The sequence below is a fragment of the Anolis carolinensis genome, unplaced genomic scaffold (assembly GCF_035594765.1).
Source record: "Anolis carolinensis isolate JA03-04 unplaced genomic scaffold, rAnoCar3.1.pri scaffold_7, whole genome shotgun sequence".
NCBI lineage: Eukaryota > Metazoa > Chordata > Lepidosauria > Squamata > Dactyloidae > Anolis > Anolis carolinensis.
Genome location: NW_026943818.1, coordinates 29,342,711 through 29,367,304, shown reverse-complemented (window position 1 = coordinate 29,367,304; position 24,594 = coordinate 29,342,711). Strand labels below are relative to the sequence as shown.

Below are 24,594 nucleotides of genomic sequence, written 5' to 3'. Positions count from 1 at the left end.
CATCAACCTGGAATCAATCTTCCCTGTGCCTCATCAGAGCACAGGCCGATATTTGAACTTCCCTGGTTTCAATAGTTCCATTTCTACAGAAGCAGCTACGTTTCTAAACATCACATCTGTAAACCAAAATTCGTACTTCATTACACCCGCCCTCCCCACATGTTGACCCACCTGCACTCGCTCCAGGAGCGGCTCCAGCACCGCGCGCTCGCCCTGCTCTTCCTCCTTTTCCGCCAACACCGACTTCTCCGCCGCAGACCTGGTTTTGCCGGTGAGAACAAAGAGAAATGCAACTAATAATATAATAATAGTAATAATTGAATATTAAATATAATAACGATAATATTAACAATAATCATGTAATGATATGAATGAACACAACATTTAATATTAATAATAAATAACAAATATCTATGTTAATAAATATTAACAAAATATTAATAAATAAATATTAAATATAATAATAATAATAATAATGTAATGATATGAATGCCTACCGTTGTGGGGGGGCCGAGGTGGGGGGCACCCGGGGGGTCCGTCCCCCGCCTTTCAAGGGGGGCTTCACCTCCTTCATCCGGAACGAGAGGGTGGGCTCTCGGAAGCCCTGCAAGCGGGAGGAGGAGAAGCTGGAAGGGACCCCAAAGGGCATCCAGTCTGACCCTTTTCCACCAGGAAGGACACAAGGCAATCCCTCCCATCAGATGGCCACCCAGTCTTCTATAGTGTCATGATCTCCAGTCTTTGACATTTCTGGTCGGCTGACAAAGAACAGATGCCAGCCATAAAACCTCAATTACCTTCTGAGAGCCCCCATATCAATGGGCCAAAGAGAAGGTTCTGGTATTCTGTACAATAAAACCTGTTATGTCATGATCTCCAATCTTTGACATCTCCGGTCGGCTGACAAAGAACAGATGCCAGCCATAAAACCTCAATTACCTTCTGAGAGCCCCCATATCAATGGGCCAAAGAGAAGGTTCTGGTATTCTGTACAATAAAACCTGTTATGTCATGATCTCCAATCTTTGACATCTCCGGTCGGCTGACAAAGAACAGATGCCAGCCATAAAACCTCAATTACCTTCTGAGAGCCCCCATATCAATGGGCCAAAGAGAAGGTTCTGGTATTCTGTACAATAAAACCTGTTATGTCATGATCTCAAATCTTTGACATCTCCGGTCGGCTGACAAAGAACAGATGCCAGCCATAAAACCTCCATTACCTTCTGAGAGCCCCCATATCAATGGGCCAAAGAGAAGGTTCTGGTATTCTGTACAATAAAACCTGTTATGTCATGATCTCCAATCTTTGACATCTCCGGTTGGCTGACAAAGAACAGATGCCAGCCATCAAACCTCAATGACCCTCTGGTATGTGAGAGCCCCTATATAAATGGGCCAAAGAGAAGGTTCTGGTATTCTGTACAATAAAAACCTGTTATGTCATGATCTCCAATCTTTGACATCTCCGGTTGGCTGACAAAGAACAGATGCCAGCCATCAAACCTCAATGACCCTCTGGTATGTGAGAGCCCCTATATAAATGGGCCAAAGAGAAGGTTCTGGTATTCTGTACAATAAAAACCTGTTATGTCATGATCTCCAATCTTTGACATCTCCGGTCGGCTGACAAAGAACAGATGCCAGCCATAAAACCTCAATTACCTTCTGAGAGCCCCTATATCAATGGGCCAAAGAGAAGGTTCTGGTATTCTGTACAATAAAAACCTGTTGGAATCAACCAGCGTGTGTCTTGGTGCTTTCTTCTGGTGGAAGACTGACCCACAGCACAACTGGGAGAAGAGAACCTAACAATCCATCAAACGTCAATGACCCTCTGGTATGTGAGAGCCCCTATATAAATGGGCCAAAGAGAAGGATCTGGTATTCTGTACAAAGAAGGGCATCTAGACCAACCTCTTTCGTCAGAAGGCGCGCCGGGGGTCCCTTCCGACGAGCAGCGACCGGACTCGCTTTGGGGGGCCCTTCGCCCGACCCTGGAGGCTCCCCTGAAGGAAAAGACCACCAACACCACCATCACTATGATTATGACATGACTATTATTGTGACTATTATTAGGACCATCATGACTATTATTATTACTATTAATATGACTATTATTATTATTACCATTATTATGAAATGACTATTATTATGACATGACCACTATTATTATTATGACTATTAAGGATAATCCACCATCATCGTGACTATTATTATGACTTGACCATTATTATTATTATTATGACTATTAAGGATAATCCACCACTATCATGACTATTATTATTACTATTAATATGACTATTATTATTACCATTATTATGAAATGACTATTATTATGACATGACCACTATTATTATTATGACTATTATTATGACTATTAAGGATAATCCACCACCATCGTGACTATTATTATGACTTGACCATTATTATTATTATGACTATTATTATTATGACATGACCATTATTATTATTATGACTATTATTATGACATGACCATTATTATTATTATGACTATTATTATGACTATTAAGGACAATCCACCATCATCGTGACTATTATTATGACATGACCATTATTATTATTATGACTATTAAGGATAATCCACCACCATCGTGACTATTATTATGACTTGACCATTATTATTATTATGACTATTATTATTATGACATGACCATTATTATTATTATGACTATTATTATGACATGACCATTATTATTATTATGACTATTATTATGACTATTAAGGACAATCCACCATCATCGTGACTATTATTATGACATGACCATTATTATTATTATGACTATTATTATGACTATTAAGGATAATCCACCACCATCGTGACTATTATTATGACTTGACCATTATTATTATTATGACTATTATTATTATGACATGACCATTATTATTATTATGACTATTAAGGACAATCCACCATCATCGTGACTATTATTATGACATGACCATTATTATTATTATGACTATTATTATGACTATTAAGGATAATCCACCACCATCAAGACTATTATTATGACTTGACCATTATTATTATTATTATGACTATTATTATGACATGACCATTATTATTATTATGACTATTATTATGACTATTAAGGATAATCCACCATCATCGTGACTATTATTATGACTTGACCGTTATTATTATTATGACTATTAAGGATAATCCATCACCATCAAGACTATTATTATGACATGACCATTATTATTATTATTATTATTATGACTATTATTATGACATGACCATTATTATTATTATGACTATTATTATGACTTGACCATTATTATTATTATGACTATTATTATGACATGACCATTATTATTATTATGACTATTTTTATGACTATTAAGGACAATCCACCATCATCGTGACTATTATTATGACTTGACCATTATTATTATTATGACTATTAAGGATAATCCATCACCATCAAGACTATTATTATGACATGACCATTATTATTATTATTATGACTATTATTATGACATGACCATTATTATTATTATGACTATTATTATGACTATTAAGGATAATCCACCACCATCAAGACTATTATTATGACATGACCATTATTATTATTATGACTATTATTATGACATGACCATTATTATTATTATGACTATTATTATGACTATTAAGGACAATCCATCACCATCATGACTATTATTATGACTATTAAGGATAATCCACCATCATCGTGACTATTATTATGACATGACCATTATTATTATTATGACTATTAAGGACAATCCACCACTATCATGACTATTATTATTACTATTAATATGACTATTATTATTAACATTATTACGAATATTATTATTAACCTTATTATGAGTATTATTATTACTATTAATGTGACTAATATTATTACAATTATTAGGACTATAAAGGATAATGGATGCTGCTCACCGGTGTGGGGATGCTCGCCCGCAGGCCAGGGCCGCGAAGGGGGTCCCGGGGTCGGCCGCTTCCTGCCCGGGGGCCGCTTCCGGATGGCCTTCTCCTTCTTCCTGGGGGGTCCGGCCGGAGGGGGGTCCGCAGCCCCGCCCACAAGAGGGGCCTTCCGGGCCAGGAGGGAGTCCAAGCCCTGGGGAGGAGAGGAGGAGTCAGAAGGGACCCCCAAAGGCCATCCAGTCCACCCATAATAATAATAATAATAATAATAATAACAATAATAATATCCTAGAGTGCGAAGAGACCCCCAAAGGCCATCCAGTCCACCCATAATAATAATAATAATAATAATAACAATAATAATATCCTAGAGTGCGAAGAGACCCCCAAAGGCCATCCAGTCCACCCCTAATAATAATAATAATAAAATAATAATAATAATAATAATAATAATAATATCCTAGAGTGCGAAGAGACCCCCAAAGGCCATCCAGTCCACCCATAATAATAATAATAATAATAATAATAATAATAATAATAGAATCCTAGAGTGCAAAGAGAACCCCAAAGGCCATCCAGTCCACCCATCATAATAATAATAATAATAATAACAATAATAATATCCTAGAGTGCGAAGAGACCCCCAAAGGCCATCCAGTCCACCCCTAATAATAATAATAATAATAATAATAATAATAATAATAATAATAATAATATCCTAGAGTGCGAAGAGACCCCCAAAGGCCATCCAGTCCACCCCTAATAATAATAATAATAATAATAATAATAATAATATCCTAGAGTGCGAAGAGACCCCCAAAGGCCATCCAGTCCACCCATAATAATAATAATAATAATAATAATAATAATAATAATAGAATCCTAGAGTGCAAAGAGAACCCCAAAGGCCATCCAGTCCACCCATCATAATAATAATAATAATAATAACAATAATAATATCCTAGAGTGCGAAGAGACCCCCAAAGGCCATCCAGTCCACCCCTAATAATAATAATAATAATAATAATAATAATAATAATAATAATAATAATAATAATAATATCCTAGAGTGCGAAGAGACCCCCAAAGGCCATCCAGTCCACCCATAATAATAATAATAATAATAATAATAATAATAGAATCCTAGAGTGCAAAGAGAACCCCAAAGGCCATCCAGTCCACCCATAATAATAATAATAATAATAATAACAATAATAATATCCTAGAGTGCGAAGAGACCCCCAAAGGCCATCCAGTCCACCCCTAATAATAATAATAATAATAATAATAATAATAATAATAATAGAATCCTAGTGTGCGAAGAGACCTCCAAAGGCCATCCAGTCCTTCAATAATAATAATAATAATAATAATAATAGATTCCTAGAGTGCGAAGAGAACCCCAAAGGTCATCCAGTCCTTCAATAATAATAATAATAATAATAATAATAATAATAGAATCCTAGAGTGCGAAGAGACCCCCAAAGGCCATCCAGTCCACCCATAATAATAATAATAATAATAATAATAATAATAATATCCTAGAGTGCGAAGAGACCCCCAAAGGCCATCCAGCCCTTCAATAATACTAATAATAATAATAATAATAATAGATTCCTAGAGTGGGAAATAATAATAATAATAGATTCCTAGAGTGCGAAGAGACCCCCAAAGGTCATCCAGTCCTTCAATAATACTAATAATAATAATAATAGATTCCTAGAGTGCGAAAAGAACCCCAAAGGTCATCCAGTCCTTCAATAATAATAATAATAATAATCATAATAATAATAGATTCCTAGAGTGCGAAGAGACCCCCAAAGGCCATCCAGTCCTTCAATAATAATAATAATAATAATAATAATAATAATAATAATAATAATATCCTAGAGTGCGAAGAGAACCCCAAAGGCCATCCAGCCCTTCAATAATAATAATAATAATAATAATAATAATAATAATAATAATAATATCCTAGAGTGCGAAGAGACCCCCAAAGGCCATCCAGTCCTTCAATAATAATAATAATAATCATAATCATAATAATAATAGATTCCTAGTGTGCGAAGAGACCTCCAAAGGCCATCCAGTCCTTCAATAATAATAATAATAATAATAATAATAATAATAATAGAATCCTAGAGTGCGAAGAGACCCCCAAAGGCCATCCAGTCCTTCAATAATAATAATAATAATAATAATAATAATAATAATAATAATAATAATAGAATCATAGAGTGCGAAGAGACACCCCAAAGGGCTTCCAGTCCTTCAATAATAATAATAATAATAATAATAATAATAATAATAATAATAATAATAGATTCCTAGAGTGGGAAATAATAATAATAATAATAATAATAGAATCCTAGAGTGGGAAAAGACCCCCAAAGGGCATCCAGTCCTTCAATAATAATAATAATAATAATAATAATAATAATAATAGAATGGGAAGGGATCCCCAAAGGCCATCCAGTCCATCCCTGATGATGATGATAATAATAATAATAATAATAAGCTAGAGCTGGAAGGGACCCCCAAAGGCCATCCAGTCCTTCAATAATAATAATAATAATAATAATAATTAAAAATAATAAGCTAGAGCTGGAAGGGACCCCCAAAGGCCATCCAGTCCTTCAATAATAATAATAATAATAATAATAATAATAAGCTAGAGCTGGAAGGGACCCCCAAAGGCCATCCAGTCCTTCAATAATAATAATAATAATAATAATAATAATAATAATAATAATATGCTAAAGTGGGAAATAATAATAATTATAATTATAGAATCCTAGAGTGGGAAGAGACCCCCAAAGGGCATCCAGTCCATCCCCAATAATAACAACAACAACAACAACAACAACAATAGACTAGAGTGGGAAGGGACCATCAAAGGCCATCCAGTCCAACCCTAACAATAACGACAACAACAAGAACAACAACAGAATCCGGTCTGGTGGCGCTCACCTCGATCTGCATCATGAGGTCCAGCGGGGTGTCTGGGGTGGAGGAGGCCTCCATCTGGACGGAGCAGAGGGAGAGCTGGCGGAGGAGCTGACCCAGTTCCCGGCACTGGGCCCACGGCAGCGCCCGCCCCGCGTCGTCGCCGTCGCCGTCCTCCTCGTCCTCCGGCCAGTCGAGGGTCCAGCGGGAGAGGACGGCCTGCAGGGCTCGGGCCGCCCCCCGGTGTGCGGCCGCCAGCCTGGCCATGGCCCTGGACTGGACCCCAAAGCCCAGCCCCACGGACGGACCGTCACTCACAACACTCCCGACAGCACCAAGAAGGCCCAGTCATGAGTACATAACAATATAGTCATAATAATAATAATAATAATATCCTAGAGTGCGAAGAGACCCCCAAAGGCCATCCAGTCCTTCAATAATAATAATAATAATAATAATAATAATAATAATAATAATAATAGATTCCTAGAGTGCGAAGAGACCCCCAAAGGTCATCCGGCCCTTCAATAATAATAATAATAATAATAATAATAATAATAATAGATTTCTAGAGTGCGAAGAGACCTCCAAAGGCCATCCAGCCCTTCAATAATAATAATAATAATAATAATAATAATAGATTCCTAGAGTGCGAAGAGACCCCCAAAGGCCATCCAGTCCTTCAATAATAATAATAATAATAATAATAATATCCTAGAGTGCGAAGAGACCTCCAAAGGCCATCCAGTCCTTCAATAATAATAATAATAATAATAATATCCTAGAGTGCGAAGAGAACCCCAAAGGCCATCCAGTCCTTCAATAATAATAATAATAATAATAATATCCTAGAGTGCGAAGAGAACCCCAAAGGCCATCCAGTCCTTCAATAATAATAATAATAATAATAATATCCTAGAGTGCGAAGAGAACCCCAAAGGCCATCCAGCCCTTCAATAATAATAATAATAATAATAATAATAGATTCCTAGAGTGCAAAGAGACCCCCAAAGGCCATCCAGTCCTTCAATAATAATAATAATAATAATAATAATAATAATAGATTCCTAGAGTGCGAAGAGACCCCCAAAGGCCATCCAGTCCTTCAATAATAATAATAATAATAATAATAATAATAATAGATTCCTAGAGTGCGAAGAGACCCCCAAAGGTCATCCAGTCCTTCAATAATAATAATAATAATAATAATAATAGATTCCTAGAGTGCGAAGAGACCCCCAAAGGCCATCCAGTCCTTCAATAATAATAATAATAATAATAATAGATTCCTAGAGTGCGAAGAGACCCCCAAAGGTCATCCAGTCCTTCAATAATAATAATAATAATAATAATAATAATATCCTAGAGTGCGAAGAGACCCCCAAAGGCCATCCAGTCCTTCAATAATAATAATAATAATAATAATAATAATAGATTCCTAGAGTGCGAAGAGACCTCCAAAGGCCATCCAGTCTTTCAATAATAATAATAATAATAATAATAATAATAATATCCTAGAGTGCGAAGAGACCTCCAAAGGCCATCCAGTCCTTCAATAATAATAATAATAATAATAATAATAATAATAATAATAATAATATCCTAGAGTGCGAATAATAATAATAATAATAATATAATAATAATTTCCCAGGGAGACTCATTGTCCCCTCTGCTTTTCATTAATGCCATGATCCCTCTCTCAACAATCTTACAAAAAACAAATCTCGGCTATCAAACATCTAAGAATTCTCACAAAATTTCGCATCTGATGTACATGGATGACCTAAAGCTATATGGAAAAACGGAAATGGAAACCCAGTCTCTGACCAACACTGTCCGAATCTTTAGCACTGATATCAGCATGGAGTTTGGTCTGGACAAATGCTCGACAGTGGCATTGAAGAAGGGAAAAATCATTGATAATACTGGCACTCATGATGGTCGAGTCTTAAGATATGGAATATATAATATAATAATATTGAATATATAATAAGAAACATAACAATAATAAATTTAATAATAATAATAATAACAATAAACATATAGTAATAATAATTATACTGGCACATGATGGTCAAGTCTTAAGATATGTAATATATAATAATATGGAATATATAATAAGAAACATAATAATAATACAATTAATATAATAAATATAATAAATATAATAATAATAATAATAATAATAATAATAATAATAATGAACATATAATAATAATAATACTGGCACTCATGATGTTGACCATCTTAAGACTTAAGATTACATATCTTAAGATATGTATTATATATTACATATCTTAAGATGGTCAAGTCTTAAGATATGTAATATATAATATAATAATATTGAATATATAATAAGAAACATAATAATAATAATTTAATTAATATAATTAATATAATAAATATAATAATAATAACATATAATAATAATAATAATAATAATAATAATAATGGCACTCATGATGTCGACCATCTTAAGATATGTAATATATAATATAATAATATTGAATATATAATAAGAAACATAATAATAATTCAATTAATATAATAAATATAATAATAATAATGAACATATAGTAATAATAATAATACTGGCACTCATGATGGTCGTCTTAAGATATGTAATATATAATATAATAATATTGAATATATAATAAGAAACATAATAATAATATAATTAATATAATATAATAAATATAATAATAAATTTAATAATAATAATAATAATAATAATAACCATAAACATATAGTAATAATAATTATACTGGCACTCATGATGGTCAAGTCTTAAGATATGTAATATACAATATAATAATATTTAATATATAATAAGAACCATAATAATAATATAATTAATATAATATAATATAATATAATAATAAATTTAATAATAATAATAATAACAATAAACATATAGTAATAATAATTATACTGGCACATGATGGTCAAGTCTTAAGATATCTAATATATAATATAATAATACTGAATATATAATAAGAAGCATAATAATAATATAATTAATATAATTAATTATATAATAATAATAATAATAATAATAATAATAATAATAATAATAATACGGGCACTTGCTGACCTTCTTGGTGTGGCGCACGTGGTGGGGACTCAGCTTCTCTAGGTCATCCTGGATCTCCTTCACCTGTCGGCAACACAGGTAAATCAGGGCGGGGCTTAAGGAGGTGGTGGGTGGGTGGGTAGGTATGGGATAGCGTAGCGGCGGTTCGGACCTGTTGCCGGAGCACGTACAAAGTGCGGGCGGAGCGTGCAGCTTGCTCCTGGCCACGGATCCGTGCCCGGCGCCGCTCCTCGGGGTCCAGGGGCCTGGGGGTCCTCTCTGCAAAACAGGCCGGCAAGGAGAAAGAATGACATTGATAACCAAGGGATAAAAATCATAGTGTTCCATAGTGTAAAAAATCAGAAACTCCTCAAAGCACAGCAGACAAAAAACCAGTACAAGAAAACCGCACTACAAACTAGAGCTGACAGCTGGCACAAGTCAAACAAGCAGTCAAAGGAGAAGAACATGCCCTGGCAGAAGATGTCAAGCCAAGTGAAGAACCTGCTTTGGTTGAAGTCAAAAATCAGAAACTCCTCAAAGCACAGCAGACAAAAAACCAGTACAAGAAAACCGCACTACAAACTAGAGCTGACAGCTGGCACAAGTCAAACAAGCAGTCAAAGAAGAAGAACATGCCCTGGCAGAAGATGTCAAGCAAAGTGAAGAACCTGCTTTGATTGAAGTCAAAAATCAGAAACTCCTCAAAGCACAGCAGACAAAAAATCAGTACAAGAAAACCGCACTACAAACTAGAGCTGACAGCTGGCACAAGTCAAACAAGCAGTCAAAGAAGAAGAACATGCCCTGGCAGAATATGTCAAGCCAAGTGAAGAACCTGCTTTGATTGAAGTCAAAAATCAGAAACTCCTCAAAGCACAGCAGACAAAAAACCAGTACAAGAAAACCGCACTACAAACTAGAGCTGACAGCTGGCACAAGTCAAACAAGCAGTCAAAGAAGAAGAACATGCCCTGGCAGAAGATGTAAAGCAAAGTGAAGAACCTGCTTTGATTGAAGTCAAAAATCAGAAACTCCTCAAAGCACAGCAGACAAAAAACCAGTACAAGAAAACCGCACTACAAACTAGAGCTGACAGCTGGCACAAGTCAAACAAGCAGTCAAAGAAGAAGAACATGCCCTGGCAGAAGATGTCAAGCAAAGTGAAGAACCTGCTTTGATTGAAGTCAAAAATCAGAAACTCCTCAAAGCACAGCAGACAAAAAATCAGTACAAGAAAACCGCACTACAAACTAGAGCTGACAGCTGGCACAAGTCAAACAAGCAGTCAAAGAAGAAGAACATGCCCTGGCAGAAGATGTAAAGCAAAGTGAAGAACCTGCTTTGATTGAAGTCAAAAATCAGAAACTCCTCAAAGCACAGCAGACAAAAAACCAGTACAAGAAAACCGCACTACAAACTAGAGCTGACAGCTGGCACAAGTCAAGCAAGCAGTCAAAGAAGAAGAACATGCCCTGGCAGAAGATGTAAAGCAAAGTGAAGAACCTGCTTTGATTGAAGTCAAAAATCAGAAACTCCTCAAAGCACAGCAGACAAAAAACCAGTACAAGAAAACCGCACTACAAACTAGAGCTGACAGCTGGCACAAGTCAAACAAGCAGTCAAAGAAGAAGAACATGCCCTGGCAGAAGATGTCAAGCAAAGTGAAGAACCTGCTTTGATTGAAGTCAAAAATCAGAAACTCCTCAAAGCACAGCAGACAAAAAATCAGTACAAGAAAACCGCACTACAAACTAGAGCTGACAGCTGGCACAAGTCAAACAAGCAGTCAAAGAAGAAGAACATGCCCTGGCAGAAGATGTAAAGCAAAGTGAAGAACCTGCTTTGATTGAAGTCAAAAATCAGAAACTCCTCAAAGCACAGCAGACAAAAAACCAGTACAAGAAAACCGCACTACAAACTAGAGCTGACAGCTGGCACAAGTCAAGCAAGCAGTCAAAGAAGAAGAACATGCCCTGGCAGAAGATGTAAAGCAAAGTGAAGAACCTGCTTTGATTGAAGTCAAAAATCAGAAACTCCTCAAAGCACAGCAGACAAAAAATCAGTACAAGAAAACCGCACTACAAACTAGAGCTGACAGCTGGCACAAGTCAAACAAGCAGTCAAAGAAGAAGAACATGCCCTGGCAGAATATGTCAAGCCAAGTGAAGAACCTGCTTTGATTGAAGTCAAAAATCAGAAACTCCTCAAAGCACAGCAGACAAAGAATCATCATCATCATCATCATTTAATTACTTATTAATCGCCCTCCATCCAAGATGCGCTAGGCGATTTACAAGCTAAATTGTAAAGGATAAAAATACATACATACAATATTGATGAAATTAACATAGATCAAAAGCTCTAGTAAAAAGCCAGGTCTTAAGTGCTGCCAAATTTGTTGTCTAACAAGATGTTTTGGTGCTTCATTTGTAAAATCATAACCTAATTTGATGCTTAATAGGCTTTTCCTTAATCCCTCCTTATTATCCAACATATTCGCTTATCCAACATTCTGCCGGCCCGTTTATGTTGGATAAGTGAGACTCTACTGTATATATATATATAGATACTAACATATGTAATACACTATATTATTATTTAAGATATTATATTATATTATTATATTATTTTATCTATATATATAAAAGGGTAATGACATTTCGGCCTAGGACAAAACGACAAAACTACACATCCCAGAAACACTAAAGTTGGCAGCACAATCCAAAATCCTTGGTCTCCTAGCAACCCACTCACCCCAGGGGACAGGCAGAGTTAGGCCTCACTTGGGCCTCTTCCACACTACCTATAAAATACAGATTATCTGATTTCCCATACCACCATACTTCGCCACAGCAACACGTGGCCGGACACAGCTAGTATTATTATATATATATTATTAATACTATTATTATTATTATTATTAGGATATTATTATTATTATCATAATGAAAACAAGGTGTGGGCAGTGTAATAAACTTTCCCCATGTTTTTGTGTCAGGCTATCCCAGGAAGAACAACAACCGTGGCGTGACATGGCGGGCGCGAGGATGCTGGGGCTGACGCCAGGTGCTCACCCTTCCGGGCCAGGGCCTCCACCTTCCGGACGTATCCCTGCAGCTCCTTCTGCAGCCGCCGGACCTCCCGGGCGCTCCGCTCCTCCTCGTCTTCCTCCTTCGGGGCCACGGGGACCGGACCCACGTCCCGCGTCGGAGGAGAATCGGGCGGCCTCGGCGCCGTGGCCTTCAGGCGGGTCGGTTTCGAGAGGAACACCTGGCGGGAGAATCAACAACCTTATTACATCATTATAGTTTTATATTATTATTATATTATATGTATTGTCTTATCGTACAAGTAATATAATAAAATCATATTCGATTTACATATTATATATTATTATTTTATATTTCTATATTTTATTGTTTTATAATAATACTAGCTGTGCCCGGCCACGCGTTGCTGTGGCTAGGACTTAATTTTTCTTTTCTTTTTGTTGTATGAACGTAGAGGCGTGGATGAGAGGTTGTGCTGTCAATTTTCGAGGTTGTGGGGCATTTAGTTTAGTTGTTTTGTCCGGTGCCGTGATTCCATTACTCTTTTAAATATATATTAGACATGTCCAAAAAATCGTTTTGAATCGTATATCGGAATTATTTTGGATTGTTCTCGCTTTTTGATACACATTCCGAGACACTGTCTCACAGCGCAACCAGCAATGTAATTCGAACCATTGTTGGCCCATTCTCTAATTATCTCTTAATGTTTCGTTAATATTTTCCCCTCAAAAAAGTCTTGTTAAATATATTTTAAAAAATATTTTAAATTTTTTTTTTCATTTCTTCAACCTACCTTGAATGGGAGCTTAGCGCAGCCTAACATGGCTGCCGATCCCCGGCCAATCAGAAGCTTCCACGATGGACGCAAAGGTGGGGGCTAACGTCCTCTGCGTCCACATGGAAGATTGCCATACAAGCCCGGTGTGTAGCGATTGCGCATGCGCGTCCGCCAATTTAGAAACATTTAGAATCATTACAAATTTTCGGAAATATCCGAAATTTTTGGGTGAAAAAAATCGGAAATACTTTCTATATCAAAGCGCCAGCGCCCCCTACTTTAGAAACGAGAATTGAAACATATTTTTCATCGATCGGACATGCCTAATATATAGATATGCATATTATATTAATATATCATCTAAAATGCAGACCAGCCACTGCCTGAAGGGACAGGGAGTTTCCTCTATGCTGACGATAGTGTCATCACCACCCAAACCCCATTAGGCCCAACGAAGATTTTGAGCCAAACCTTTGCCGCGGTGCCGGTGGTGGTCTCCCTCTGGGACCCGCTGGATGACCTCACGGGGTGGCCTCCGTCCTCCTTCCTCGGCCGCCGCTTGAGGTCCCGCTTGGCCAGGCGCACGGCCCGCCGGAGGGTCTCTTCGGAGACGGCCGAGAAGGTCAAGGGGGCCGGACCCCCGCCGTCGCCGTGGCCCCGATCCCCCCCGCCAAGGGCCTCCCCCTCCGGGACCTTCTTCAGCTTCTCAATGACGATCGGAAGCGGGCTGGCAAAGCGGGCGGGCGGGCCCTCCGCCACGGACGGGGCCTCCAGGCTGAACCGCAGCTGCAAAGAAAGCGGGTGTTGGATGCCAGTCACTCAGAGGTTCAGGACATGCACTTTGACACAGATGATGCTGAGGATCATTGTAATGAAGTGTGAATTTTTTTGGTATACAGATGTCATGTTTAATTGTGTTTTAAAAGGGCCAGTATTTCAGTTATGGAGAAGTGCCGTTTTGGTGGAGAAGTGCAGGTTTGAAAAAGAAGCAGTTAGTCTGTGCCCTGATGAGGTACAGGGAAGACTGATCCTCAGTTGAAGGGATCAGGGAGGCTCAATTGCTTGTTTTTGAGTCAGTTTAAAATAAGTTTGGTGACTTGTTTTAAGGTGGTCTGTTTCCTGATAAGGAACCGATAATCTGTGATTGTAATTCACAGGGTGACTGCAGTTTAAAGTAGTAGAGAAAGAAGTGACAGTTTAAGGAGTTTGAAACACCTCATTCTAGCTTTGCATCTGTGCCCTGATGAGGTACAGGGAAGACTGATCCTCAGTTGAAGGGATCAGGGAGGCTCAATTGCTTGTTTTTGAGTCAGTTTAAAATAAGTTTGGTGACTTATTTTAGGTAGTCTGTGTCCTGACAAGGAACAGATAATCTGTGATTGTAGGTTTAAAAGCAGTAAAGGAAAAAGTGACATTTTAGGATGTTTGAATCACCTCATTCTAGCTTTGCAACTGTTAATCGAAGTGCCTCTAAGTAGAAACGTGATTGTAACCACTAAGCTTTGTGCCTGAATAAACTTGTTATTGTTCTTCAAACATCTCAGCCTCGTGTCACATATATTACCATCAAGAGTAAATAAGAGAAAGAAAAGTAAATAAGAGTAAATAAGACGAGAAAGAAAAAAAATCATCTATGAATCTTGCTGTAATGAAGTGTGAATTTTTGGTTTACAGATGTCATGTTTAATTGTGTTTTAAAAGGGCCAATATTTCAGTTATGGCATCCCTGCACTCAAGAGTTGGTTGCCATGGAGAAGTGCAGGTTTAAAAAAAGAAGCAGTGAGTCTGTGCCCTGATGAGGTACAGGGAAGACTGATCCTCAGTTGAAGGGATCAGGGAGGCTCAACTGCTTGTTTTTGAGTCAGTTTAAAATAAGTTTGGTGACTTATTTTAAGGTAGTCTGTCTCCTGATAAGGAACAGATAATCTGTGATTGTAATTCACAGGGTGACTGCAGTTTAAAGCAGTAGAGGAAAAAGTGACATTTTAGGAAGTTTGAATCACCTCATTCTAGCTTTGCAACTGTTAATCAAAGTGCCTCTAAGTAGAAACGTGATTGTAACCACTAAGCTCTGTGCCTGAATAAACTTGTTATTGTTCTTCAAACATCTCAGCCTCTGTCACATGTATTACCATCAAGAGTAAATAAGAAGAGAAAGAAAAGTAAATAAGAGTAAATAAGATGAGACAGGGGAAAAATTCATCTATGAATCTTGCTGTAATGAAGTGTGAATTTTTGGTTTACAGATGTCATGTTTAATTGTGTTTAAAAAGGGCCAATATTTCAGTTATGGCATCCCTGCACTCAAGAGTTGGTTGCCATGGAGAAGTGCAGGTTTAAAAAAAGAAGCAGTGAGTCTGTGCCCTGATGAGGTACAGCAGGGGTCCCCAAACTAAGGCCCGCGGGCCAGATCCGGCCCGCCGGAGCCATTTATCCGGCCCGCGGCAGCTTTCCTCCCTTTCCTGCCTTGTTGTCCCCGACGTGGAGACTTGCCTTTCCGCCTTCCCGGCCACTTTTCTGCTCTATGAGCCTTTGAGCCTCACCTGGCTCCCCACTCTCCCTGCATAAGCTGTGGAGGAGCCTTGCCTTTTACTGCTGATTAAAAGGTATTTTAATTCTTATTTAATTAATTATTAATTACTAAGGTGTGTTTCCTCCAGGTTTAGCAATACGTTGATCAGCAATATACTCTGGATTTCTCCCTGGGCTGGAGGCCTGAGTGAGGGAGAGTTTCTTTCCCCACTCAGACTTCCAGTCCTGGGAGAAATCTGGAGTATATTGCTATTCTTGATTAGCCATATACTCCGGATTTCTCCCTGGGCTAGAGACCTGAGTGAGGGAGAGTTTCTTTCCCCACTCAGACTTCCAGTCCTGGGAGAAATCTGGAGTATATTGCTATTCTTGATTAGCCATATACTCCGGATTTCTCCCTGGGCTAGAGACCTGAGTGAGGGAGAGTTTCTTTCCCCACTCAGACTTCCAGTCCTGGGAGAAATCTGGAGTATATTGCTATTCTTGATTAGCCATATACTCCGGATTTCTCCCTGGGCTAGAGACCTGAGTGAGGGAGAGTTTCTTTCCCCACTCAGACTTCCAGTCCTGGGAGAAATCTGGAGTATATTGCTATTCTTGATTAGCCATATACTCCGGATTTCTCCCTGGGCTAGAGACCTGAGTGAGGGAGAGTTTCTTTCCCCACTCAGACTTCCAGTCCTGGGAGAAATCTGGAGTATATTGCTATTCTTGATTAGCCATATACTCCGGATTTCTCCCTGGGCTAGAGACCTGAGTGAGGGAGAGTTTCTTTCCCCACTCAGACTTCCAGTCCTGGGAGAAATCTGGAGTATATTGCTATTCTTGATTAGCCATATACTCCGGATTTCTCCCTGGGCTAGAGACCTGAGTGAGGGAGAGTTTCTTTCCCCACTCAGACTTCCAGTCCTGGGAGAAATCTGGAGTATATTGCTATTCTTGATTAGCCATATACTCTGGATTTCTCCCTGGGCTAGAGACCTGAGTGAGGGAGAGTTTCTTTCCCCACTCAGACTTCCAGTCCTGGGAGAAATCTGGAGTATATTGCTATTCTTGATTAGCCATATACTCTGGATTTCTCCCTGGGCTAGAGACCTGAGTGAGGGAGAGTTTCTTTCCCCACTCAGACTTCCAGTCCTGGGAGAAATCTGGAGTATATTGCTATTCTTGATTAGCCATATACTCTGGATTTCTCCCTGGGCTAGAGACCTGAGTGAGGGAGAGTTTCTTTCCCCACTCAGACTTCCAGTCCTGGGAGAAATCTGGAGTATATTGCTATTCTTGATTAGCCATATACTCTGGATTTCTCCCTGGGCTAGAGACCTGAGTGAGGGAGAGTTTCTTTCCCCACTCAGACTTCCAGTCCTGGGAGAAATCTGGAGTATATTGCTATTCTTGATTAGCCATATACTCTGGATTTCTCCCTGGGCTAGAGACCTGAGTGAGGGAGAGTTTCTTTCCCCACTCAGACTTCCAGTCCTGGGAGAAATCTGGAGTATATTGCTATTCTTGATTAGCCATATACTCTGGATTTCTCCCTGGGCTAGAGACCTGAGTGAGGGAGAGTTTCTTTCCCCACTCAGACTTCCAGTCCTGGGAGAAATCTGGAGTATATTGCTATTCTTGATTAGCCATATACTCTGGATTTCTCCCTGGGCTAGAGACCTGAGTGAGGGAGAGTTTCTTTCCCCACTCAGACTTCCAGTCCTGGGAGAAATCTGGAGTATATTGCTATTCTTGATTAGCCATATACTCTGGATTTCTCCCTGGGCTAGAGACCTGAGTGAGGGAGAGTTTCTTTCCCCACTCAGACTTCCAGTCCTGGGAGAAATCTGGAGTATATTGCTATTCTTGATTAGCCATATACTCCGGATTTCTCCCTGGGCTGGAGGCCTGAGTGAGGGAGAGTTTCTTTCCCCACTCAGACTTCCAGTCCTGGGAGAAATCTGGAGTATATTGCTATTCTTGATTAGCCATATACTCCGGATTTCTCCCTGGGCTAGAGACCTGAGTGAGGGAGAGTTTCTTTCCCCACTCAGACTTCCAGTCCTGGGAGAAATCTGGAGTATATTGCTATATCGGATTTCTCCCTGGGCTGGAGGCCTTAGTGGGGACTCTCCAGTATTATTATTATTATTATTATTATTATTATTATTATTATTAGTAACATTGAGTCTGGGTGGCCATCTATCAGGGGTTCCTTGCTCTGCTCTTGGTGCACAAAGGCAGAAGGGGGTTGGACTAAATGGCCCAAGGGTTTCTTCCAACCCTCTTTATTATTATTATTATTATTATTATTATTATTATTATTATTATTATTAACATTGAGGCTGTATTTGTTTCTTTTTTTAACCTCAAAATAAAATATGTGCCATGTGCATAGGCATTTGTTCATAGTTTTTTTAAAAAAACTATAGTCCGGCCCTCCAACGGTCTTAGGGACTGTTAACTGGCCCCCCGTTTAAAAAGTTTGGGGACCCCTGAGGTACAGGGAAGACTGACCCTCAGTTGAAGGGATCAGGGAGGCTCAATTGCTTGTTTTTGAGTCAGTTTAAAATAGGTTTGGTGACTTATTTTAAGGTAGTCTGTCTCCTGATAAGGAACAGATAATCTGTGATTGTAAACACTAATCTTATCTCTAGAATCAGGACAGTAAATAAACAGCAACACACACCACACAAGGGACTATTCCAGACAAGAGTCAATCAGGGCCAGCTAACACTCCCCCCCCCCTTCTAGGCAGGAAGCAGCCAGGCTTTGGAGCCGCAAGGCCATTCAAGGCTAATCCAATCTCTAGAATCAGGACAGTAAATAAACTGCAACACACACCAAACAAGGGACTATTCCAGACAAGAGTCAATCAGGGCCAGCTAACACTTCCCCGCCCCCTCTCTAGGCAGGAAGCAGCCGGGCCTTGGAGCGGCAAGGCCATTCAAGGCTAATCCAATCTTTGGAATCAGGACAATAAATAAATAGCAACACACACCAAACAAGGGACTATTCCGGACAAGAATCAACCAGGGCCAGCTAACACTTTCTGCCTCTGGGCAGGAAGTAGCCAGGCTTTGGAGCCGCAAGGCCATTCAAGGCGAGCCCAATCTCTAGCATCAGGAGAGTAAATAAAGAGCAACACACACCAAACAAGGGACTATTCCAGACAAGAGTCAATCAGGGCCAGCTAACACTTCCCTACCCCCTCTGTAGGCAGGAAGCAGCCGGGCCTTGGAGCCGCAAGGCCATTCAAGGCTAGTCCAATCTCTAGAATCAGGACAGTAAACAAACAGCAACACACTCCAAACAAGGGACTATTCTAGACAAGAACCAACCAGGGCCAGCTAACACCTCCCAAAATCAAAACAAGGCCTAGCTTCCCACAGACCTCTCAACCTCTGAAAGCCATATATATTCAGGCGAGACGTCAGGAGAGTGCTACTCTTGGAACAACAAAATAATAATAATAATAATAATAATAGTAATATACTTTCCCCGTCGTACCTGCTGCTGGGTCTCCGTGGGGAGCAGCAGCCCTCCCGCCATGTTCCCACAACCGAAGGCGGGAAGGAAGCGGAAGCCTGACTGCCTGGCAACGCGGCGTTGCTAGGGACGCCGGACGGAAGTTGGGAGGAGCCAAAGCGGCAAGGTGAGGTCTTTTTGTCCCCGCGCGGACACCGTCGGCTTCGGCTTGTTTTTCTCCTCAGCGGTGGGCGGGGCCTCTCATGCTGGCGTTTAGCGGTGGGCGTGGCTTCCTTTCCTCAGCCTCTTGGCGGTGGGCGTGGCCTCCTTGCCTTCCTCTCTTTAGCAGTGGGCGTGGCTTCTTGTGTTTACGAGGGGGCGTGTCTTCCAGTCCTTACCAGCGGGCGTGTCTTGCTGCGTTTGGCAGTGGGCGGGGCCTCCCGTCTTCCTTTCTTTAGTAGTGGGCGTGGCTTCCCTTCCTCCGCCTCTTAGTGGTGGGCGTGGCCTCCTGCCTTCCTGTCTTTAGCAGTGGGCGTGTCTTGCTGCGTTTGGCAGTGGGCGGGGCTTCCCATCTTCCTCTCTTTAGCAGTGGGCGTGTCTTCCTGTGTTTATCAGAGGGCGTGTCTTCCAGTCTTTAGCAGTGGGCGTGGCAATCTGTCTTTACCAGTGGGCGTGCCTTGCTGCGTTCGGCAGTGGGCGGGGCCTCCCGTCTTCCTTTCTTTAGCGGTGGGCGTGGCTTTCCTTCCTCAGCCTCTTAGCGGTGGGCGTGGCCTCCCGTCTTCTTCTCTTTAGCAGTGGGCGTGTCTTCCTGTGTTTGCCAATGAGCGTGTCTTCCAGTCCTTAGCAGTGGGCGTGGCCTTTTGGTCTTTATCAGTGGGCGTGTCTTGCTGCGTTTGGCAGTGGGCGGGGCCTCCCTTCTTCCTTTCTTTAGCGGTGGGCGTGGCTTTCCTTCATCAGCCTCTCAGTGATGGGCGTGGCCTCCTGCCTGTAGCAGTGGGCGTGTCTTCCATTCCTTAGGGGTGGGCGTGGCCTTCTGTCTTTACCAGCGGGCGTGTCTTGCTGCGTTTGGGGCGGGGCCTCCTTCCTTTCTTTAGCGGTGGGCGTGGCTTTCCTTCCTCAGCCTTAGTGGTGGGCGTGGCCTTCCTGTGTTTACCAGGAGGCGTGTCTTCCTGTGTTTACCAGTGGGCGTGCCTTGCTGCGTTCGGCAGTGGGCGGGGCCTCCCGTCTTCATTTCTTTAGCGGTGGGCGTGGCTTTCCTTCATCAGCCTCTTAGTGGTGGGCGTGGCCTTCCTGTGTTTACCAGGAGGCGTGCCTTGCTGCGTTCGGCAGTGGGCGGGGCCTCCCGTCTTCATTTCTTTAGCGGTGGGCGTGGCTTTCCTTCATCAGCCTTAGTGGTGGGCGTGGCCTTCCTGTGTTTACCAGGAGGCGTGCCTTGCTGCGTTCGGCAGTGGGCGTGGCTTTCCTTCATCAGCCTTAGTGGTGGGCGTGGCTTTCCTTCATCAGCCTTAGTGGTGGGCGTGGCCTTCCTGTGTTTACCAGGAGGCGTGCCTTGCTGCGTTCGGCAGTGGGCGGGGCCTCCCGTCTTCCTTTCTTTAGCGGTGGGCGTGGCTTTCCTTCCTCAGCCTCTTAGCGGTGGGCGTGGCCTCCCGTCTTCTTCTCTTTAGCAGTGGGCGTGTCTTCCAGTCCTTAGCAGTGGGCGGGGCCTCCCACTTTCCTTTCTTTAGCGGTGGGCGTGGCCTCCCGTCTTCTTCTCTTTAGCGGTGGGCGTGCTCTTTCTGTCCCCGCCCCCTCTTTTCCACTCTTAGCGGTGGTGGGCGTGGCCTTGTACTCCCCGCCCCTTTCCCTGTGCTGAGCAGTGGGCGTGGCCTCTTCGGTGCCTCCTTCCGGGGTGGGCGTGGCCTGGCGTCCCGTCCGCCATGGTGTTCGAGGAGTTCTCTGCGCGGGGCTTCGCGGAGTTCGAGCGCGCGGCCGCGGAGCAGGCCAAGAAGCGCGGGCGCGGCCTCGTCTTCGTTTACTTCAGCGGCGACAAGGACGAGGCCACGGGGACGAGCTGGTGCCCGGACTGCGTCAAAGGTGAGGCGAGGGGCCTCATGGGAAATGCAGTCCCGGGACTACAACTCCCAGCATGCCTCAGCTCTGTTTGTCTCCCTTGGCAGCGGAGCCCATCGTGCGGAAGGAACTGACCCACCTCCCCGACGGCGCCGCCTTCATCTACTGCCAAGTCGGGCCCCGCGAATAGTGAGTCAAGACTACATCTCCCAGCATGCCCCGCGCGCCTGCCCGCCCGCCCGCGCAGCAAAGGCTTCTGGGAGTTGGAGTCCAAAGCCTTTCTAGGGGGTTTCTGTGGACTGGGATGTATTCCTAATAATAATGAATACATAATAATAAATATAACAATAGAATAATTAACCTATAATAAATAATAATAATAATATATTATTATTATAAAATACAATAATAAATATAGTAATAATAATAATTAACCTATAATAAATAATATTATATAATAATAATAATAAAATACAACTATGAATATATAATAAATATAGTAATAATAATAAATATATAATATAGTAATAATAATAAATACATATAATAAAATAGGATAATAAGGAATATATGATGTTGTAATAATATAATTAAAATACAATAAGGAATTTATGTAAATATAACAACAAAGAATATATAATAAATATAGTAATAATAAATATATATAATAAAATACAATAATGAATATATATAATAAAATAGTATAATAATGAATACTGTCTATAATATTGTAATAACTAATATATACAATAAAATACAATAATGAATATATATAAATATAATAACTAATAATAAATACATAATAAATATAGTAATAATAATAAATATATATAATAAAATAGTATAATAAGGAATATATGATGTTGTAATAATATAATTATAATAAAACACAATAATGAATATATGTAAATATAATAACTAATAATACATAATAAATATAGTAATCATAATAAATATATATAATAAAATACAATAATGAATATATATATAATAAAATAGTATAATAATGAATACTGTAGATAATATTGTAATAATATAATTAATATATACAATGAAATGCAATAATGAATATATGTAAATATAATAACTAATAAATACATAATAAATATAGCAATAATAAATATATAATAAATATAGTAATAATAATAAATACATATAATAAAATAGTATAATGAATATATGTAATAATAATATAATGAATATATATAATAAAATACAATAATGAATATATATAATAAAATAGTATAATAATGAATACTGTCTATAATATTGTAATAATATAATTAATATATACAATAAAATACAATAATGAATATATGTAAATATAATAACTAAGAATAAATATATAATAAATATAGTAATAATAAATACATGTAAATAATGCCAGCACTCATGATGGTCAAGCCATGAGATATATATTAATATTAATAATAATAATAATAAGTACATATAAATAATACCGGCAGTCATGACGGTCAAGCCATGAGATATATATTAACAATAATAATAATAATAATAATAAATACATATAAATAATACCGGCAGTCATGATGGTCACGTCATGAGATATATATTTATTTTCTTTCTGCAGCTGGAAAAACCCCAACAATGAATTCAAGAAGAAACTGAAGCTCACCGGAGTGCCTACGCTGCTCAAATACGGGACGGTGAGTGTTGTTTTGATTAGAACACTATAACAATATACTATAATTTATTATTATTATTATTACTATTTTATTATGACACAGCAAACAAGATAGACGTGCTGGATTTCATATCACAAAATCACAAGTCAAACACTTCCCAAGTGTATATTATTATTATTATTATTATTATTATTATTATTATTATTATTATTATTATTATATAGAACTGTGTGATGTATTATTATTATTATTATTATTATGTCACAGCAAACAAGATAGATATGCTGGATTCCGTATCACAAAATCACAAGTCGAACACTTCCCAAGTGTCTAGGACTGTGTGATGTATTATTATTATTATTATTATTATTATTATTATTATTATATAGAACTGTGTGATGTATTATTATTATTATTGTTATTGTTATTATTATTATTATTATTATTATGATGTCACAGCAAACAAGATAGACATGCTGGATTTCGTATCACAAAATCACAAGTCGAACACTTCCCAAGTGTCTAGGACTGTGTGATGTATTATTATTATTATTATTATTATTATTATTATTATTATTATTATTATTATTATTATATAGAACTGTGTGATGTATTATTATTATTATTATTATGTCACAGCAAACAAGATAGATATGCTGGATTCCGTATCACAAAACCACAAGTCGAACACTTCCCAAGTGTCTAGGACTTTGTGATGTATTATTATTATTATTATATAGAATTGTATGATTTATTATTATTATTATTATTATTATTATTATTATTATTATTATTATTATTATGTCACAGCAAACAAGATAGATATGCTGGATTTCGTATCACAAAACCACAAGTCAAACACTTCCCAAGTGTCTAGGACTGTGTTATGTATTATTATTATTATTATTATTATTATTATTATTATTATTATTATTATTATTATTTCTCTTCTCTTTCAGCCGGAGAAGCTGGTGGAAGAGGAGTGCTTCAAGCCGGATCTCATCCGGATGCTCTTCGCGGACGACAGCTGAGCTGTTTCTGCTTGGAAAAGCCCACAAAAATGAGGTTGCGCATCAATAAAACCACAAACCGCATCAATAAAATTAACAAACGGCGTCAATAAAATCATCAAAACGGAATGTCTG

At 39.1% G+C, this 24,594-nt stretch overlaps 2 protein-coding genes across 2 annotated transcripts in view; one reads left to right on the top strand and one right to left on the bottom strand.

Moving 5' to 3' along the window:
• Positions 1-20,334, bottom strand: part of kiaa0753 (KIAA0753 ortholog) — a 31,593-nt gene extending 11,259 nt beyond the window's left edge. The window contains exons 1-10 of the mRNA XM_062960481.1: positions 19,797-20,334; positions 14,241-14,555; positions 13,013-13,208; positions 10,108-10,214; positions 9,957-10,019; positions 6,887-7,138; positions 3,932-4,109; positions 1,918-2,009; positions 498-604; positions 172-259 (exon numbers count right to left, since the gene is read on the bottom strand). Coding sequence (XP_062816551.1) covers positions 172-259; positions 498-604; positions 1,918-2,009; positions 3,932-4,109; positions 6,887-7,138; positions 9,957-10,019; positions 10,108-10,214; positions 13,013-13,208; positions 14,241-14,555; positions 19,797-19,838 — 1,440 coding nt within the window. The 5' untranslated portion in view covers positions 19,839-20,334. The remainder of the gene's footprint in view (positions 1-171; positions 260-497; positions 605-1,917; positions 2,010-3,931; positions 4,110-6,886; positions 7,139-9,956; positions 10,020-10,107; positions 10,215-13,012; positions 13,209-14,240; positions 14,556-19,796) is intronic.
• A 1,283-nt stretch (positions 20,335-21,617) lies between these two features.
• On the top strand, positions 21,618-24,588 carry txndc17 (thioredoxin domain containing 17). Its single transcript, XM_062960509.1, has 4 exons — positions 21,618-21,827; positions 21,911-21,992; positions 23,395-23,470; positions 24,409-24,588. The coding sequence occupies exons 1-4, from the start codon at positions 21,671-21,673 to the stop codon at positions 24,478-24,480; spliced, it is 387 nt and encodes a 128-aa protein (XP_062816579.1). The 5' UTR covers positions 21,618-21,670; the 3' UTR covers positions 24,481-24,588.
• Positions 24,589-24,594: the final 6 nt, after the last annotated feature.

Bases quoted from the DNA above. Each gene is read 5' to 3' on its own strand.
- txndc17 (XM_062960509.1), top strand. From the start codon at position 21,671: ATGGTGTTCGAGGAGTTCTCTGCGCGGGGCTTCGCGGAGTTCGAGCGC. The intron at 21,828-21,910 runs GTGAGGCGAGGG...CTCCCTTGGCAG, and splicing joins GTGCCCGGACTGCGTCAAAG to CGGAGCCCATCGTGCGGAAG. The intron at 21,993-23,394 runs GTGAGTCAAGAC...TTCTTTCTGCAG, and splicing joins CAAGTCGGGCCCCGCGAATA to CTGGAAAAACCCCAACAATG.